We start from the raw sequence: 20,151 nt of genomic DNA on the forward strand, positions 1-20,151 counted from the left end.
GTTTTTCCAAAGAAATTTATGGTAATTGCTCTTCAATTACGCCATTTGGGCTTACAAAAAGTCTCGTAAGCACCTCTGCTATGGAAGAGTGGTGGAAACCTGTATTTTACTTTCTTTTATTTATAATGTAGCAGGAAAAGCACCATCCCAAGCCCTTCAGAGTACGTGGTGGTTCTGAGGCCGAAATGCCAAGATGCTCAGGCCTCCCGTGTCACTGACAGCCAGGCTTCTCGCAGGCTGGGCGCCGACGTCACGGCAGCCGGTGACAGGGAGCCCGGGGCCAGCACTGAGCGCTGGGCCACGCCTTTCATGAAGCTGAGGGTAGGCTCAGATACGTTTCATGTTAGCAACTGTAAAGGTCCAGACATAAAACTTCCATTAGCTACTGAACTACAAGCCTGACAACTAAATAAAACAATTTTTATTTTTGCAACGGGAAAGATGCTCCTAGGAACCTATCCATTTTCTTAACAGTAACCCATTCTCGGGGAACATCTAGAAATCACTGTGCCAACCAGCGATCTCGGAAGCCTGTGAGCAAGTCGCGGCAGGAAACGGTCCCCGTGGCCCCCATCTTCTGAGCTACCGAGGCAGCAGCTCTCCCTCTTCTCCGACGACTGAACTCTTCTCATTCTTTTTGTTGTTGTTAATCCTCACCCGACAGTTTTTCCACTGATTTTATTTTAAAGAGAGTGGAAGGAGGGGGTGGGGGGGAGAGAGAGAGAGAGAGAGAGAGATGTAAGAGAGACACATCAATTGGTTGTCCCCCTCACAGGCCCCGATAGGACTGGGGATGGAACCTGCAACCCAGGTATGTGCCCTTGACTGGAAATCGAACCTGCAACCCTTTGGTACACAGGCCGATGCTCTAACCACTGAGCAAACAGGCCACAGTCGCTTTCTCATTCTTGATCAGAAACACAGAGCAAATACATTTAGTTACCAAACTCTAAATAGCTCAAAAATAAATAGAAATACTTTGAGATGAATTTCACTCACCAAAAGCTGACAGTTCTGCATAAAAGTGAACTCGACAATAGGGTTAGTGATTTTCACCTTTAAGCTTGTTATAATCCTTAGAAATGTAGTATTCTGCAGACTTGGAGTTTAAAGTACTGCTATTAATGTGTATAAAACCATTAAGACTGCATAACAGATACAAGCAGTTTTCAAAGAGTGGTCCCTAGATCCGCAGCAGCAGCATCACCAAGGAATGTGCTGGAAAGGCGAGTTCTGGGCCCAGGACTCCTGACTCAGGAGCTGTGTGGTGGGAGCAGCCACCTCTCCTGTGCCAAGTCCCCAGGCTCCGGGACATTTACAGTTTGAGCATCACTGACGTGGAGAGACAGTGATCCAACTGCCTGAAACTGAGTTCTGGCTAAAATTAGGATTTCAAGCCCTGGCTGGTGTTGGTCAGTGGTTAGAGCATCAACCGCACACTGAGGGGTCTCAGGCTCAATTCCCAGTCAAGGGCATGTACTTGGTTTGCAGTTTCGTACCTGGCCCTGGTCTTGGTGCATGCAGGAGGCAGCCAATGGATATTTCCTCTCTCTCTTCTCCCTCCCCCTCCCTCCCTTCTACTCTCTCTAAAAAAAAAAAAAAAAAAAAAAAAAAAAAAAATCAATGGAAAAAATATCCTGAGGTGAGTATTAACCAAAAAAAATTAGGATTTCTATAAGAAATATACAGGGTGGGGGAGAAGTGGGTTTACAGTTGTTTGTATGGAAAACAATACAGTACAAGAATAAACTGCGTTTCGCGTAGTCACAAACCTATTTTTACTCCACCCTGCAATCTGAAAAATATAGCGAGGAACTATGCTTTTGTTCTGTTCCTTCCTGACCAAGTAATTCTAATAGACCAAAAAAGAACAAGGGATGGAACAGAACTATTAGTGTGAATACTATGTGCAGTAATTATCTTTGGCAAGAGAGTATTTCTCTGTCAGAAACAACGTGTCGACGACAAAACGTTAGGACCTGCACACACCACGGTGGGAGGAGCTGCTGTCCTGGGGTCTTCGACTCTCACGGAGGGAAACGGCGCCTAAACGACAGGCGGACGCATCACGCGGTCCCCTCCGCAGACCCCCACCCCGTACTCCGCCACCTTCTGAATCACCTTCTCGAAAAGGCAGGATGTAGCAAATGAAAAAACAAAATAGGGCAGCTCGCCAGAATTCTAGTTCTGGTTGTTCCTACTTGTAAGTACAGCCTTGGAATAGGGGTGGACACATATCCCAGGATTTATGGTGGACACGCAGAGGACAGGTGAATTTCCTACATTTAATGGGTTATGGATGAGCAGGTAGAAGCATGACTGTCAAATACAGAAAGTGAGAAACGGTTTATTTCATCTTGAGCTGCTAAGGATGCATGACAATTACAGGTGAGAGAGGAGAGCAAAGGAGGAAGAGAGACGATGGGAGAAAGAACATCAGGGACTGAGATTCGGAGAGGAAACGCCACGGCAGGTCGCCCGGCTGGTTCCCGCGTTCACTGGTGAAACGTGTCTAACAGATACCCGCGCACAGCCGCACGTCACCGAACCGGAGGCCCTGGGGGTGGCAATGTTCTGGTTTGTTTTCCCAAAATATGCACTTCTCCCCGCAAAAGCACATATTCCTTGAATTCCCAGTCGGTGTATTTTTATCTTTCAAAACTGAAATATATTACATAGTTTTAAATGCAAAATACCAACAAGCAAGAGTCCAGCTTACTTACACTGTAACCACCAGGCGGCCTGCAAAAAGGACGCATCTTGAAGATGCGCTCGAAGACAGCTGCTCAGCTTATCCAGGGCCGGGCGTCCCGTGTGGACTCGAGGAAGGTTCCAGGCCCAAAGGCTGAGAGAAAAGAAGCCCTCAGGCGAGGATGCCGCCGAGCCCTCAGAGATGCCGAGGACGAGCCCTGTCCATCCTGCACACTGCGAGCTGGACGCAGGACTCTGGACCCAAGCCCTCCCCTGGCCTGTGGAGACGGAGAGCCAGGCTCTCCCCTGAGAAATGCAAGTGAGCAGGAAAAGGACCGAGGAGAGGAAAGTGGGTGGGGGACTCCAGCAAGAGGCAGCGGCAGTGGATGGAGGAACAGAAATAAGCAAAGGTTTGTCCATTTGTCCATCGGGCAGTTCCACAGCAGCCACGGGTGACAGGCTGTGAAGGAGAAGAGCAGCGACTGGCCTAATGCTGCCGTCGGGAGCAAAGCAGCACGTGCCTCAGAGCCCTGGCAGCAGGCGCAAGACCCATGGGGCAAGCCGCCCGCACCCACTCAGGCCACACGGCATCTCCAGACCAGCAGGCCTGTGGGTGCAGAGCCGGTGCCGGTCCCACGAGGGGCTGTCTGCTCCCACAGCCCTAGACCTGGAGGCCAGGCACACTGTTCGCAAGTGGCAGCTTGCTGTGGTGTAAGTTAGGACGGTGCACACCATCCGAAAGGGCCCCTAGAATGTGAAAATCAAATGTAAACAGCGTTTCAATTATGGAGACAGCCAGCCAGTCTGTAGCAATGTGAGGCAAACAAGACATGCCCGCGGCCAGTTCTCAGATGGCACCGCACAATGCAAGGGCCCTCCCAACCAGGACCTCCTTCAGGTGCCACCCGCACGCAGCGTCCACGTCCACGGAGAGCAGCAGGCCCCCGGAGGCCAGCCACCTGCAGGCCGCTGTTCTCACGCCCTCTTCCCGAGGACTCTCTTCCCGACAGGAGTCACCAGGAATGGGGCTGGTGTCTCCACACTGGGGCTGCTTCAGCCCCGCTCTACCTAAGAAGTCTCTTCAAACCCAGGGGTTCTGAGTCGAGATTTCACTTTTTGACATGGAATTACATTTACCCTTAGGGGCTCTGGATCCATCACTTTATATTGTAACTAGAGGCCCAGTGCACGAATTTGTGCATGGGAGGGGTCCGGCCCGTCCAGCCCCAATCGGGGTGGATCGGAGCTGGGCCTGTTGGGAGGAGGAGAGGGTGGGAGGTTGGCCGGCTAGCCGGCCGCCCCAATCGGGCCCGATCAGGGGCAATTGGCTGACGGGCCCTGCCCCCGATTGGGGTTGGGGGCTGATTGGGGGCAGGGCTGGCCATGGGGAGGGGCTGTGGGCGGTACCTGGCTGGCCACACCCCTGAATGGGGTGGGGGTGCCAATCAGGGACCAGTGGCCTGGGGGAGGGGCCATGGGTGGTTGGCCAACCGGCCCTGCCCCTGATGGGGTGGGGGGGCCGATCTGGGGTGAGGCCAGGGAGGGAGAGGGGCTGCAGGAGGATGGCGGGCTGGCCCCGCCCTCTATTGGGGTTGGGGGGGCAATCAGGGGCAGGGCTGGCAACGGGGGAGGGACTACAGGCTGATCAGGGTGGTGGGGGCCCATCGGGGGCATGGCCAGCTGGGAGGAGGGGCTGCAGGACGTTGTCTGGCCAGCCCCGCCCCCTATTGGGGTGGGGGGTGCAATCAGGGGTGGGGCAGCCAGGGGGAGGAGCTGCAGGAGGTTGGCTGCCCAGCCCTGCCCCCCATTGTGGGGGCCCGCTCTTGATTGGGGTAGGAGAGTACAATCAGGGGCAGGCCGGCAGGGGGTAGGGACTGCGAGGTTGGCTGGCTGGCCCCACCCCCTGATCGGGCCGGTTCGCTGGCCTTACTGGGTGTCATGGTGACTGGTCATTATGGCCGTTACGGTCGCTGGCTTTATCCTACCTAATAATAGACAAATATGCAAATTGACCATACCTCCGACATGCCCACAAGCCACGCCCACCATCCAATCAGAGCGAGCATGCAAATTAACCCAAACCAAGATGGCTACAGCCACAGAGAGCAAGGTTTCCTAGGTAACAGAGGAAGCCAAGCTTTCCGCCTGCCCTGGCCAGGCCTAAGCCTCCACTCAAGCTACAAAGTTTCAATTATAGAAGGTAAACTTATTCAAACAAATGGCGGCAGAATGGACCTTGAGAGAGCAGGCCAGGGTTGCCGCCGGCAACAGGGGAAGCAAAGTTTTCCGCACACCCTGGCCGGGCCCACCCGCTTAAGGCAACAAAGTTTCAATTATAACCCCAACAGAAATGGCTGCCGGCCTTGGAGGGAGCCCCAGGCTTGGCTCCGCTCCAGACTACAAAGTTTCAACTGTAGAAGGAAAATAAATTCCAGATACCAGGGCCTCCGCTTGGGTTGCCAGGGGGTGTGGCCCGCCTGCAAACCACCACAAGCCCCTCGCTCAGGCCGCCCCGTGCCCCAAGGGAACCCCCACCTGATCCGGAACACCCTTCAGGGCAAACCATCTGGCCCCCACCCCTGTACCAGGCCTCTATCCTATCTAATAAAAGAGTAATATGCAGATTGATCATCACTGCAACACACAATATAGCTGCCCCCATGTGGTCAAAGATCCTGCCCCCATGTGGACACAAGATGGCCACCACAAGATGGCCAGCAGGGGAGGGCAATTGGGAGGCACCCGGCCTGCAAGGGAGGGCAGTTGAGAAGGACCAGGCCTGCAAGGGAGGGAAGTTGGAGGTGATCAACCTTGCAGGAGAGGGCAGTTAGGGGTGACCAGGCCGGCAGAGGAGGGAAGTTGGGGGCAAACAGGCTGGCAATAGAATGGTTAGGGGGTGATCAGGCTGGCAGGCAGAAGCGGTTAGGGACAATCAGGAAGGCAGGCAGGCAAGCAGTTGGGAGCCAGCAGTCCTGGATTGTGAGAGGGATGTCTGACTGCCAGTTTAGGCCCGATCCCACCAGCGGGCCTAAACGGGCAGTCGGACATCCCTTGAGGGGTCCCATATTGGCGAGGGTACAGGCTGGGCTGAGGGACAACCCCCCTCCGTGCACGAATTTCGTGCACCGGGCCTCAAGTATATATATAGATTGCTTTTCCAGGGCTTCCTCTGAACGTCTGCTCAGAAGAGTTAAACGTGCTGCCGTGTGTCATTCTTCTGCCTCGAACAGATCTAAGGAAGCTGTGCACAGAGCTTATGTCACAGGAGAACCAGGTGATGTGAGGTCCTGCCAGGGATGATGAACTCTGGCAGCTGGATAAGAAACCTCGGAGTTCAGATTTCAGATGCAGTTAGCGATCAGGCGTGCGTGCGTGCGCAAACACATCCAGGGAGGCCGCTAACTCCACAAGCTGCCGACACCACGACGGTCTGATTCCCACCACTGTGGGCTCCTGCTGCCTCAGAAAGGAACACATCACGCTGCCTCTCGAGTCTCTGACGGGAAAAACATTTCTGTGGCCTTAACTCCTCACAGATCAAGCACACGAGTCTTGACTATGCACTCACTACCTGTGGCATCAGCCTTTTCAGAGGACAATCACAGCACACAGCACACAGCACACACTTACTAGTTGTGTAGTTTGCATTTAAAAACCTACACGGAAGCCTGCCAGAACCAAGGCAATGTAGTCACAATGAACTCTATCTATAGAACTCTTATTTTTGTTTTTTGGGGGCAGGGGTGTCTAACTATATGGAAGGTGTTTTTGCAAAGAGACCTGCAAAACCAGTTGAGTATTTCCATAACACTCACACATGTGCACACACATGCACATGCACACACAGGCACGATCCTGGCCCAGTTCCTCCACAGAGGCTCAAGCACATCCTCAAAACACAGACCCCAAATTTGCCGACTGCTGGCACTGCCCCTCCTGCAGGCCAGGCGGCCTCCGACCCCACGTGCACACACACGAACTCATCTCGCTCCGGAACTGCCTTTCCCTTCCGTCCTGTTCACAAATGCTCCCAAAGCCACTCAGAGGTGCACGGGGTGGCGGTGCCTGCGGCAAAGGCGACCTCAGGATGACACGATGCACGTGGCTTACAAAGAAAACCCAACCCACAAAGGCTGCGTCAGAGACCCGTGCCCGTCCGGCTGCGAGCAGCTGACATGTCTGGGACTCAGAGTGGAGACAGAGTTAACCACCGGGCCTAGGAGGGGTCACTAACAACGGGAAACGGAGAGAACATGATGTTTAGGTCTGCAGAACAGAAAGGGGAAACCTTGGTAAAGGGAAAAGCCGCCTTCACGAAGTAAAAACGCTCTCACCTTCCACCTGAGAGTGCGTCTCCTGGGGATACGTGGCGACCGTGGAGTGAGGCCCTACACGCACTGCGGACTTGGTGCTCGGAGCCGCATCTCACACGGGGACACTGGCCCGTCCTGCTCACCCGTCTGAGGAAGAGCCCCCCATGCTCTTGCTAATTCCGGTCTGTTCACACCATCCGCACAGGAACGGTGCACAGCTGCCACACTATGCACTGTACACACATGGACACACAGGCACACACACGCACAAACATGCACACACACGCACACACGTATGCACACACACATTTACTGTTTCTCCTGGAACCTCCCGGCGCCGGGCAGACCTCGCGCCCCAGGTCACTTACCGAGGACTCGCTGTCCCTGATGAGGAAGTCACCCTCGCGGCCCCGCTCGTTGAGGGCGCACTCGGCCTGGTGGCGGGTCACGTTCCCGTAGTACCACTCTCTGCCCGCGAAGCGCCCGCTGCCCGCGGGCCCCGGGTAGCTGATCTGCGGGGTGTGAGACGGGGGCAGGACAGGCCCATCGCTGAGGACCACCACATAGTTTTTGGGGACAAGGCCGACCTGCCCCCGGGCGTTTTTGCACTTCCACCACTCCGGGTCGTTCTCCGGCTTCTCAATCACCTCCATGGTCTCTCCCTTCTCAAAGTTGAGCTCCTCCTCGGTGACCGAGCTGAAGGGGTAGAGCGTCTGCACCACGTGCAGGACCCGCGCTCCCTGGCCATTGCTCACGGGCGCGCCCCGCCGCAGGCTCGGGAAACTGGGGGACTCCGCGGCCGCCTCGTCCACCTCCTCCAGGACATAGTTGGAGGGGAACCAGCCAATCTGCCCGTTGTAGCTGCCACGCCACCAGCCGTCGCTGCACTTCTCCATGACGGTGACGCGTGACCCCTTCACCAGGGACAGCTCGTCCTCCCGCTCGGCCACGTAGGCGAACTTGACGAAGGCCGGGATGTTGAGGTCGTAGATGCGGTCGGCGCCCCCATTGGCAGGGGACTCGGCGTCCGTGCTGGGCGTTGGGGACGCGTCCCTCGCGCTCGTCTTCCTCTTGGTCTTGCCCAGGCCTGTGGAGACACAACGGGGCTCAGTGGGCACCGGCGCCTGCAGCCGGCGCTGCTGGGCATCGTGGGCATCCTGCTGCCACCTCCCTGCCCATAGCACTCAAGGGGGAAAATCCGCCCCACCGGTGTGCCTCCGCGTTAAACGTGGACCCGTGAACCAGGTCACCGGTTGGACTCCCGGCCAGGGCACGTGCTCAGGTTGCAGCTGATCCCCAGTAGGGGCGTGAAGGAGAAAGCTGATCTATGATTCTCTCTCATCAATGTTTCTCTCTCTCCCTCTCCTTTCTCTCTGAAATCAATAAAATGTAAAAAAAAAAAAGGAGGGGGGATCCACCCTGGTTACAAACCAGGGTCCCTATCAGGAAAGTCACATGTTGATGGCTGCAATGAGGCACTACAAACTGAGAACTGCTAAAACTGATCTCTTAAAAAAATGCTAGAGTAACAGCAGCACGAAAGATAACAAAATAGTAGGAAGTTAATTTCCTTCCTAAATGACTAGAGAATTCCCGAGCCACTCAGAAAAAGAAGGTGTAAAGGCACAGACAGGATGTACTCACATCCTTGTACTGGGCAGCAAGGTGGACTGACTGGACTCAAAAGACCGGTTCTAGGAAGAGTCAGGTCTCAGCGAGCAGAGCTTGCACCAGCAGGGCCGCTCTGCCGCCTCCCCTCAGGCCAGGGCGCCCTCTCCGCCATCCTGGGACCCGTGCCCTCCCGGGGCTGCCCCTGGGCAGAAACCCGTACACTCTCCTTTCTTCTCATCTGGCAACTCTTTTCTTTCAAAACAAGGCTCATTTCCCACACAGGCTGTGATGAAGGCAGAATTTTTCTTATTGTGACCAAAATCCCACTTAGTGGATCATAAAACCCATCTGGTGGGTTGTGACCAGCCTGTGTGTGTGTATTGCTTTTTTCTTAGGGGAATAAAATGCAAAAGCCTAACAGTGCATCAAATACAGTATTGTTGCTTCCGGTATACATGTGAGTGAGTGAGGGTTGTAATGTGAAACTTATTTTTTCCAGAGCAGGAGGAACAATCTGAAAAGCCCTATGGCAAACACGCTTTTCCCTGGCGAGAATGCACGGGATTCTGAGCCTCTGGAGCCGGGGGCCTGGGGGAGGGCGGCACGGCGGGGCTGAGGGGGGCACGGGTGGGGCTGAGGGGGGCACGGTGGGGCTGAGGGGGGCACGGCGGGGCTGAGGGGGGCACGGCAGGGCTGAGGGGGGCACGGCGGGGCTGAGGGGGGCACGGCGGGGCTGAGGGGGGCACGGCGGGGCTGAGGGGGGCACGGCGGGGCTGAGGGGGGCACGGCGGGGCTGAGGGGGGCACGGCGGGGCTGAGGGCTGAGTGCTCCTGGGCCGGGGGCTGGCCATGCTCCTCAGTCTTCCAGACAGTTGGCTGTTACCACTTCTACCGGAGTCACGAGCAGATTCTGATGGTGTGGAAACTGCAGCCATTGCAGATTTTTAAAAAAATATATATTTTATTGATTTTTTACAGAGAGGAAGGGAGAGGGATAGAGAGTCAGAAACATCGATGAGAGAGAAACATTGACCAGCTGCCTCCTGCACACTCCCCTACTGGGGATGTGCCCGCAACCAAGGTACATGCCCTTGACCGGAATCCAACCTGGGACCCTTGAGTCCGCAGGCCGACGCTCTATCCACTGAGCCAAACCGGTTAGGGCCATTGCAAATTTTTATTTTATTTTATTTTATTTTATTTTATTTTATTTTATTTTATTTTATTGTATTTTATTTTATCTTATTTTATTTTTTTATTTTATTTTATTTATTTTATTTATTTTATTTTATTTTATTTTATTTTATTTTATTTTATTTTATTTTATTTTATTTTATTTTATTTTATTTTATTTTATTTATTTTATTTTATTTTATTTTATTTTATTTTATTTTATTTTGTTTTGTTTTGTTTTGTTTTGTTTTGTTTTATTTTATTTTATTTTATTTTATTTTATTTTATTTTATTTTATTTTATTTTATTTTATTTTATTTTATTTTATTTTATTTTATTTTACTTTTCCAAATGACACTAACGCACTTTAGCAGGTAGCTTGCAGTTCGCTCTCCTTTACTCCTTAGACTGGAGTAAAGACAGGATGATCCCACGCACAGGCTGTGCTCTGCTCCGGGCTGAGCAGCGGGTCCCCCGCCGTGCGGGCAGCTGGGCGCCGCCTTCCAGAGCAGACCGCCCAGGCCTAGGATTCTGCCGCCCGCGGCACGTGCCAGTTTGGCGTCACAGCGGAGCCAGGAGACTGAAAGGCACTCGGCCGGCCGGTGAGGTGACAGCACGGAGAGGTGGAGTGGCTTTCAAGTGAACACATCAGCTCCTGAAGCTCCCCACGCCCACGGCTCCCCGTGGTGCCCCGGCGAGTGCACGCGAGCGCGTGGGGGACGCAAGAGCAAGCCAGCCGGGACGTGGCACCAGGTCAGAGAGTGATTTCTACTTAAGAGTTAACTTGCTCACATCAAAACGTGAACGTCCAAGTCTTAAAACGGATCCTTTATGCGATTTCCAACCTCGGAGGGTTCGCCCGGCCCCGAGAGCGTGGTGACCCTCAGCTCCCCGACCCGAGGCAGCGGTTCACGGGACCCCCCCTCAAAGGCTCAGCGCTGCGCACCTCAGAAAGTGCTCCCCATCCTGAAGCCGAAACCTCCGGGCAGAGTCCAGTTACTGGTAACAAACATTTCAAGAAATCACATTTAAAAGCAACTTTTTAATGGACCTTTGCAAACTTATAACAAAAGCCACATGAAGAAAATACCGATGGAAGATCAAGCTTTGGCATCTTCACCAGGACACGGAGGTGTCAAGACCACCGAGCAGACACAGCTCAGCATAACACGGCTGAAGACACGCGCAGCGATTTAGACGCACATGCTGCTCTGTCGGCCGGCCACCCTGACTCTGGGAGAGCGAGCAACGAGGCGGCCCCTCTCTGCCCACGTGGAGTTTATTTTCTCCATCAAGACTGGACGTTGCACACAGCAGCCACGCCACGGGAAACGGACCGGTTTTCCTCTAACGTGACCTCGGAGTCCCTGAGACCACGCGGGGTGGGCCTGGGGCGGTCACGGCAGCGACGGAGCACACGGCCTGGGAAACCCGCGGGTGCTCTGGGCAACGACTGCGCCTCTGTGTCGTGTTTCCTCACCCATCAGTGTGGGCGATGAGGGCACCGGGTCAGCTGGCTGCGGCTGCCACAACACAGCCAGACTGGGGCTGGCACAACAGAGGCTGACTTTCTCACACGTCGGAGGGCTAGAAGGAGAGGAGGGCTGGTTCCCTCGGAGGCCTCCCTCCTTGGCTCGAGACGGCTGCCCTGTGTCTTCACATGGCCGTCCCTGCGCGTGTGTGTGCATGCGTGTGCGTGTGTGTGTGCGCTAATTTCCTCTTCTTACCAGGTCGCACTGGATCAGGGCCCACCACAAAGACCTCGTTTTAACTTAATTACTCCTCAGAGCCCTGCACCAAATACAGTCACAGCGGCTTCCCGGGGAGGTGGACGTGAACGTGTGGATTTTCGGGGTGTAGCAGCCGACGTCAGGGACCTGATTTGGAGTCTATGCACCCAGCACAGGAAGTGCTCTAGGGCGATAAGAATCACTTTTATGAACAGCCGGGGCTTCGCATTTTCTCTCAGAACAGCCTTTTACCGGAAGAGGACTGCAGTCCCTTCTGAGTGCCCGTGGCCTGGCCCTGCCAGCGCCCGAGAGCCACCAAAATAGAAAGCGCCTGTCAGGGGTGTGGGACCTGGGAACCTTATTCCACGGCGCAGTGCAGCGACATTCAAGAGACAGGTGTCGGCACAGGGAGGAAGCCGACCCTCCGGACACCCACAGGCCCAAACCTCACAACACTCCTGTGCAGGGTGGGCCTCCCCCATTTCAGATGCAGAAAGGTCCTAAGGGAGGTCTGGGAACTGGCCCAACACACACGCAGCGGAGGCTCCGACCCGCGCTCCCGACACAAACGGCCAAGCACACAGCTTGGTCAGAGGCTGATGTGCCGCAGGCTCTGTGGGCGATGAACGTGGGACTCTGAACTGGGGCGCTCTGACAACGCCCCTGCCCCTCCCAAAGAGCGAGGAACCCTGCCTCTGATTCTAGGCCGTGAAAATGGCCCTGTGCCTCCAGGTGGAAGTGGGGCTGAGGTTGAGGGAATCATGAGTAGCCATGTGACCACCGCCATGTCTCAATGTGGAACAGGCCACATGCGTGTGAGCAGGGACAGCAGTGCTGCTGTGTGTCCGAGGAGAGGACACGTGTGCACATCAGCCTGAGCCCCAGATGACCCCACGTGTCTGGGCTCCAAGCAGCATCTCTAATTTGAAGGAAAATCTGTTCCCTCGCAGGGCAGCCTGCCGTCCCCACTCCCCACGTGTGTATTTCCATTAACATCTTCTCCTTCGTTTCTTTTCCTTTAACGAAAGTCACACCACCTACTTCTCTGTTGTAAGAAAAATGACTGAACTCCAGCGTGTTTTTAAGAAGGACCAGGTGAATTTTTTTCTCTTAAAACTTTATGTATTTTCCCAAAAGGAGAGGCGAATCCGCACACTCACTTTGCGAAGTCTCAGGCCACCTTTATCACTGGAAGTGAACAGGAGTAACCATCCTGCCGCCCAGAAGCCCCGCTGAGCAGCTGGTGCTCACACCCTCTGCACCAGTTTTCCGAAGAACATACTTTCCAGCACTTCCCCTTGGGGCCTGCCCATCTTGGCCCAACTATGACTTCCTGTGTACCTGGGCCGTGCACGGGAAGAACTCCCAGGATGGGCCCGCGTGGCCTGGCCGACCCTACCCCACCCTCTCCTCGCAGGTCCAGGAGCCGGACCCAGGCAGGGCGCAGGCAGCTCCAGTCAGCACACGCAGTGGCGGCACAGACCCGCGCTGGAATGCCGAGCACGGGGGAGCAGTAGCGGGTTTTAGCAAGATTCGGGGCTTCAAATGACATGCTTTTTTCTTTAGTTCTAGAGTTTACCATAAAATCACCCGCACAGGGAGCTGTTCCTGCAGCGGCGTCGCGCAGATCATTTCATGAGTGAGGACATCTAGAAGGCGAGCATCCACAAGCCTTCCCGCCCGCCGCCCTCTGCGGAGCGATGCTCTCCTCCACAGCTTCTCAATGTGCACAAACTGCAACAGCTTTGCACGAAGAAAGAACAAAGAAGGAATGGAAATCACGTTTAAAAAGAGAAAGTAAGACACGGTCTCATGTGGCATGAGCTCAGGAGTGACCAGGATTCTAACTTCTACACTGGTTAGGCTCTGCAAACATTCCCGTCCCCTCGAATCTACAACCATGAAATTGTGGCATTTAAGATCCAGAAGAAATCTTACACTGCTCAGCTGCTTCAGGCTGCTGCTGTGGGAGTGGCCTGGGGTCCTGTGTGTGCTGCCCTAGAGACCGGTGGGCAGAAGACCCCAAACCCCCTTACCCCAACATGCCCCCCAGCAGCTCCAATGCCAGGGGTGCTGGCCAGGAGGGGCCGGGCAGTGCGCTCCTCAGAGGAGTGGGTGAAGGTCTCTGAGAGGCCAGACCCCAGGTCCCCAGGCCAGTCCGCAGCCAGGCTGGCCAGCAAGGGCGCGGCCCGAGGATGGGCTGCCTGCACAGCACTGGCTTGTGGCCCAGGAGGACATAATAAGCTCTTTGACGGAGCTCCCTCCATCACTGTCACATTAGAGACCAGCCACAATGTGTGCAATGAACTTTATTTGCATCTATACTAATAAAAGGGTAATATGCTAATTAGACCGGGAGACTGGACATCTTCCTACCTTCCGACTTCCTTCCCCAAAAGCCACGGTGGTGGGGGCCGAGGCAGAGGTGGTTAGGGGTGATCAGGCCAGCAGGTAAGGGCAGCTGGAGGCCATCAGGTGGGCAGGGAGGGCAGTTGGGGGCTATGAGGCCGGCAGGGGAGGGCAGTTGGGGGCTATGAGGCCAGCAGGGGAGGGCAGTTGGGGGCCATGAGGCCAGCAGGGGAGGGTAGTTTGGGGCCATGAGGCCGGCAGGGGAGGGCAGTTGGGGGCCATGATGCCGGCAGGGGAGGGCAGTTGGGGGCTATGAGGCCGGCAGGGGAGGGCAGTTGGGGGCCATCAGGCTGGCAGGGGAGCGGTTAGGAGCCAGCAGTCCTGGATTGCAAGGGGGATGTCCGACTGCCGGTTTAGGCCCGATGGGGCCTAAATGGACAGTCGGACATCCCCCGAGGGGTCCTGGATTGGAGAGGGTGCAGGCTGGGCTGAGGGGATCACCCCCCCACCCGGTGCACATATTTCATGCACTGGGCCTCTAGTATAATAATAATAAATAATGTGTGCACCAACAGGAATGCTACTTCTTACTCTGTGAGCAGACAGCATAATTTTAAATGACTAATAGCTGAGTTGAATTTAACATTACAGGCATACCTCCTTTTATCGTGCTGTGCTTTACTGCACTTCAGAGATGTTGCATTTTTTACAAACTGAAGGCAAGACCCTAAAAGACTCAGACTACTCACTTTATTGCATCACTCACTTTATTGCAGTAGTCTGGAACCAACCCTGCAACATCTCCGAGGTATGCCTGTGCACTTGTCAGCTTTTGTGAAAGTTTGTGGCACCAAGCTACTAAATCTCTGACCCTGAGTTACCTTTTCACTGACAACAATAAGCAATTTTAACATTCCTGAATAAAATTACATGCATGAAAGGCTGAGTTCTAACAAAAGTTTGACTGTGTTATCCATGTTAATGATAATGATTTTAAAGTCAAAATCTCTCATGTGCTCCTTGTAAGACCAAGGAATGGTAAACAGACGATTTTAAAATATGCTCTAACTGTCAGCTTCCAGTGTAGTTCTGCAGATTTAAGATGCAGTCAGACAAGTTTGATCATTCAGAAATATACTCAAGCCGATTCACTTAGACTTGATGCACTGTGCACGAAAAGGGGGCCGCAGGTAAACCTGGCAGGCTCAGGGGAGGCCTGCGTGGCAGCCTGACAGACTCAGAGACCGAAAGTAACCACACGGGTGGTGTGAAATTAAAACTTCCGAACCAAAAGCAGAGCATGGTGGGGAGTCAGTCTTTACTGTGACTGAGCCTGCTCAGTGTCTCTCTGCATCTAAGATGCCTCTGGAATGTCAGTAACCCCTTTGTCCAGACCCCTCAGGACACACGCACCAGAGCAGGAGACTACTGAACCCTATTGTTACTCTGTCCCGAATACCATCTGTATGTGTAGTAAATGTTCACTATCCCGTACCCCCAATATAAAAGTATGTGTCTCTCTGTTTTACTCTTTATCCAATCCCAGAGGTTTCCCTGCTTTGCTTTCCCCTGTCCCCTTAATTGACCATCAGTGGATTGCATGTAACCCCCTTACACCTCCTTCTTTGACTCTAATCTACACTAATAAAAGAGAAATATGCAAATTGCCCGTACCTCTGTGACACCCACCAGCCAATCAGGAGTGAGTATGCTAATTAATCCAACAAAGATGGCAGGTTAATTTGCATATACAGGCATGGAATGGCAGGGCGGGGTGGGACTCCTGCTATGAGGGGGAGGGCAGGGGGTGGAGGGAGCTACAGGAGCGGCACTCCAGCCGGAACGGAGAAGACTGAAGGCTCCAGCCGGAGCGAAGACAGAAGGCGGCGGCCAGAGTGAAGGCCTGGGTGCCAGGTGCCAGAGGAAGGAAGGCCTATTGCATAAATCTTCGTGCAACGGGCCTCTAGTGTATAAAATAAGCTGCAAAACTGCCTTCTCAGGAGCATTTTCTTAATCCGTTAAGATTTTGCTTTCCAGCAATTGCTATCAATTTGGCTCAAATTAACTCATAAAAACTCTCTACCAGACAGTATCCAGTTTTAGGAGCTCTCGGCAAAGACATTTTATTTTTGTTACTAACTGATCTGTAACATGAACCACCTTTAACTAGAAAGCTTTCTTGTACTTAAAATGCCAGTTATACTAAGTTAAGAATACAGGTTATTAATTTGTGGGAGTTCCCCCATTTGAGTTAGGACCTATTATTAAAGTCATCTAAAAATTACAAAAGGCTTTTGTTATTAAATGCTAAGAAGATCTGACAAGATTTGATTAAGGTATAAAGTAACTGAAATAAGTTTTCATATCAGAGTTAGAACATAATGTTTGGCTTCTAATAGCTTTTCATCCTACATAATAAAAAGGTAATATGCAAATTGCATCACTCCGCTACGCCCACAATTGGGCCAGCTGGAGGCGCGGGGGGCGGGACTCAGGGTGGCTGATGGGCTGGCAGTAGGAGCTGGGGGCGGGTCCCCGCCCCCCGCTCCTCCCGCCGGCCTAAAGGGCCGGCGCTGCTGGAGGACCCATGGGGCCGGTGGAAGAAGCCGGTGGCGGAATTCGGGGTGGCCGATTGCGTGGCTGCCGGCACCAGTTTTCCTCTGGCCACCCCCCAGATCAGAGCGCTTCCTGAGTCCTGCCCTCAGCCTTTGGGAGGTGCTCTGATCGGCGGATGGCCAGAGGAAAACTGGTGCTGGCGGGAGGCGCTCTGATCGGCGGGTGGCCAGACGAAAACTGGTGCTGGCGGAAAACTGGTGCTGGCAGCCAGGTGAAGGAAAGTCTATTGCACGAAACTTCGTGCAACGGGCTTCTAGTATTATTATATGTGTATATAATTTATATTTAGTAAAAACTAGATATGCTGGCAAGATTCAGAGAATATCCAGTTCTAACATTTATGATAAAAATATTTCAACATATAAAGGGGAAAACCTCAAGTTTACTAAACTTAAGATTTTTTAAAGGATGACCATTTAAGATCAATGCATTCAACCTCACTAGCTGCTAGGGAAATGCAAATCAAAACTACAATGAGATACCACCTCACACCTGTTGGAGTGGCCATTATCAACAAGACAAGCAATAACAAGTGGTAGAGAGGTTGTGGGAAAAAGGGAACCCTCATTCACTGCTGGTCAGAATGTAAACTGGTACAACCACTATGGAAAGCAGTCTGGCGATTCCTCAAAAAATTAAGAACAGAGCTACTGTATGATCCCACTCCTGGGTACATACCCCAAAACCTCGAAATCATGTTTTCAAAATGATATATACACCACTATGTTCCATGCAGCACTATTCATGGTGGCCAAGACATGGATAAAGAAGATGTGGTAGCTATACATGATGAATACTACTCAGCCATAAGAAAGGATGAAAGCCTGCCATTTGCAACAACATGGATGGACCTTGAGAACATTATGCTAAGTGAAATAAGTCAGGCAGAAAAAGCTAAGAACCATGTGATTTCACTCATGTGTGGGATATAAAACTGGAACTCATGGACACAAACAGCAGTGAGGTGGTTGCCAGAGGGAAGGCAGTCGAGGGTGGGGGTGGAGGAGGCCAGACATATGGTGACAGAGGATGATTTGACTTTGGGGGGTGGGCACACAGTGCCATATACAGATCCTGTAACCACGAAATCTATACTTGAAACCTACATGATCCTATTAGCCCAAGTCACCCTAATACGCTTAATTAAAGAAGATCAACACAGTGGCTCTCAGCTGTTGTTTCATCTGCTCAGCAGCCTTCTCTTCAGCCAACTCCTGTCTGTGGCTTCTGCAGGGCTCCACCGCGCGGCCACGGGAGGCCGAGCTCCTCAGGACCAGTGCTCACGGGGGGCACCATCCTGGGCACCCACACCTGTGGGCCTGTGTGGAGCATGAAGGGGAGGGCAGGGATGAGGCCCAGGGAGAAAAAGACAGAACCCAGATGACACGCGTTGAGCCCCTCCGTCTAACCATGATTCCCAATGTTGCGAGATAAATCCTCTTTAAATTTTCTCTGCCTCTTCCTTCTTTTTTTGCTGTATCTACCTTCTGTCACTTCACTTAAGAACTCTGGAAAAAACACAAAAAAAAACCCACAACCCTTCTCCAACTCTCACTTCGCTCCCCCTTCCAGCCCTTAACTATGCCAAACTTTATTCCCACTCTTATCTGAGGAGGACATGTTCCAAGACGCCCTGAGGCCACAGAGTACTGAACCCTGTATATATTGCTTGTTTCCTATACATACGTGCCGTGATTAATTTATCCATTAGGCACAGTGAGAGATTCCCAACAGTAATATGCTAGACCAATTTTAACAACATACTGCAATGGAAGTTGTGTGAATGGCTCTGGGCCCTTTAAAGTAAAATAAAGGGACATGAACACAGTATCACAGCACTGGGACACCGAGACAGTTGATCTGATAACCGGGCGGCTACTGAGTGCCACAGGGGTGGGGTGGGGGGTGGCGCGCGAATACAGCGTGGATGGTTCCTATCCCCAGACAGCGTGGGACAGCGTGAGTCTTCATCATACTATTTAGAACAGCATGCATGCAATTTAAAACTTATACTTTGTTTATTTCTGGAACTTTCCATTTAATATTTCCAGATGCAGTTGACCCCAGATAACTGAAACTGCGGAGGCAAAACCGTGGTTAAGCTGGGGGCCTACTGATTTGGGTAAGTTGAAAAGGGCGCAGCAACACAGTAACTCCTCGATATAACGGGCTAATTCGGGCAGGGGTGTCCGTGAACGTCAAAGGCCGGACATGATGAAGCAGGGTTTCCGAATGGGTATGTTAAAAACATGGACAAATTAGTTAGTTTACCTACACTGACTTATGTAGATGTGTCTGTGTGATTAAAAGTAAGTAGGAAAAGTTCCGTTTCACAGAAAAGCTTCCTGTATGCATTACAGTAATTTTAAATTTATACTGAATAGGCCTAGTCAATGCGTGCGTTCACCTGTCACCTCGAATAAACAAATGCACAGGCTGGGCGTGGCCTAGCGCACGTGGAACACGGGCCAACGCAGTTAAACGGCTGCAGAAGTCACGCCCCGTGACAACAGCACCCCTTACCATGCACGAGGCGGTGTGATCACCGGCTAATCAGTCCCTAACACTATGAGCAGCAGCCCTGGATTTAAATACATAGACTATAGTTGTAGATATGTAATATTTATTTATGTCAGCGAAATTACTACAGTATTTTTTCCAACATATGGCCTAGTCACTAAAATTGGTTAAAAATAACAGTGAATTAATAACAAGAATATAGCCTGTTAATTTAATTATAAGCAAATCTTGGTTAAAAGCATTTAAAGATTAACAGGGTGTTAATTTTCACATGACATCCTGGGAATGCGGTCTGTTAGATCTGAAGTCCGTTAAACCGAGGCCTGCAAAATCGAGGTTTCCTGGGCTCGGCAAGCAGCCAGGTTTGGGTGTGGGAGTGAGGTGGGTGCTGGTGGAGGGACAGACATAACCACTGGCCAGGACTAACCAGCCGCTGGGCTGGTGCACGTGTTTCTTACACCCACAGAATCTTGGGATTAACATATTTACCGCCACAGGAACCATAAAGAGAACTCTGTGACACTGGATGGACATCAGGCCTCGGCACCAATACCTCTAACCTCGGTGTTCTAAGGCCCCAGATTTGGCTCGGGAGGGCCCAGATGGCTTCCCTGTGGCCAGTTTCTTAGGCGTGGTTGTCGGAGACACTCCAGGGCAGCCAAGAGACTGGGGCAGGCTCATCAGTCTAGCACAGTGGTCGGCAAACTCATTAGTCAACAGAGCCAAATATCAACAGCACAACGATTGAAATTTCTTTTGAGACCAAATTTTTTAAACTTAAACTTCTTCTAACGCCACTTCTTCAAAATAGACTCGCCCAGGCCGTGGTATTTTGTGGAAGAGCCACACTCAAGGGGCCAAAGTGCCGCATGTGGCTCGAGAGCCCCAGTTTGCCGACCACGGGTCTAGGACGATTTCAGACAAGGCCAGACTCAGCTGCTGCAGTCAGCATCCACTCCTTTCGTCACACAGGGGCTCAGGATGCTAACTGCTGGAGAAGGGAGGACGTGTGTGCAGAAGAGAAGACAGGCCACCGGGCTGTAAGCGAGGTGTGAAGGAGGCCTCGGGCCACCCCTGGAGTGGGACATGGGGCTGGAGGGCAGGGCAGGCAGCAGCCAAGACATGTCCCCCCGCAGCTGGCAGAACTGA

The 20,151-nt window shown here is 52.6% G+C and overlaps 1 protein-coding gene across 2 annotated transcripts in view; it reads right to left on the reverse strand.

The window, feature by feature from the left end:
- NCK2 (NCK adaptor protein 2) overlaps positions 1–20,151 on the reverse strand; it is a 158,176-nt gene that overhangs the window by 14,167 nt on the left and 123,858 nt on the right. For both annotated transcript variants that reach the window (XM_054727975.1, XM_054727976.1), the window contains exon 4: positions 7,373–8,091. In XM_054727975.1, coding sequence (XP_054583950.1) covers positions 7,373–8,091 — 719 coding nt within the window. The remainder of the gene's footprint in view (positions 1–7,372; positions 8,092–20,151) is intronic.

This window comes from Eptesicus fuscus, chromosome 16 (genome assembly GCF_027574615.1).
Source record: "Eptesicus fuscus isolate TK198812 chromosome 16, DD_ASM_mEF_20220401, whole genome shotgun sequence".
NCBI lineage: Eukaryota > Metazoa > Chordata > Mammalia > Chiroptera > Vespertilionidae > Eptesicus > Eptesicus fuscus.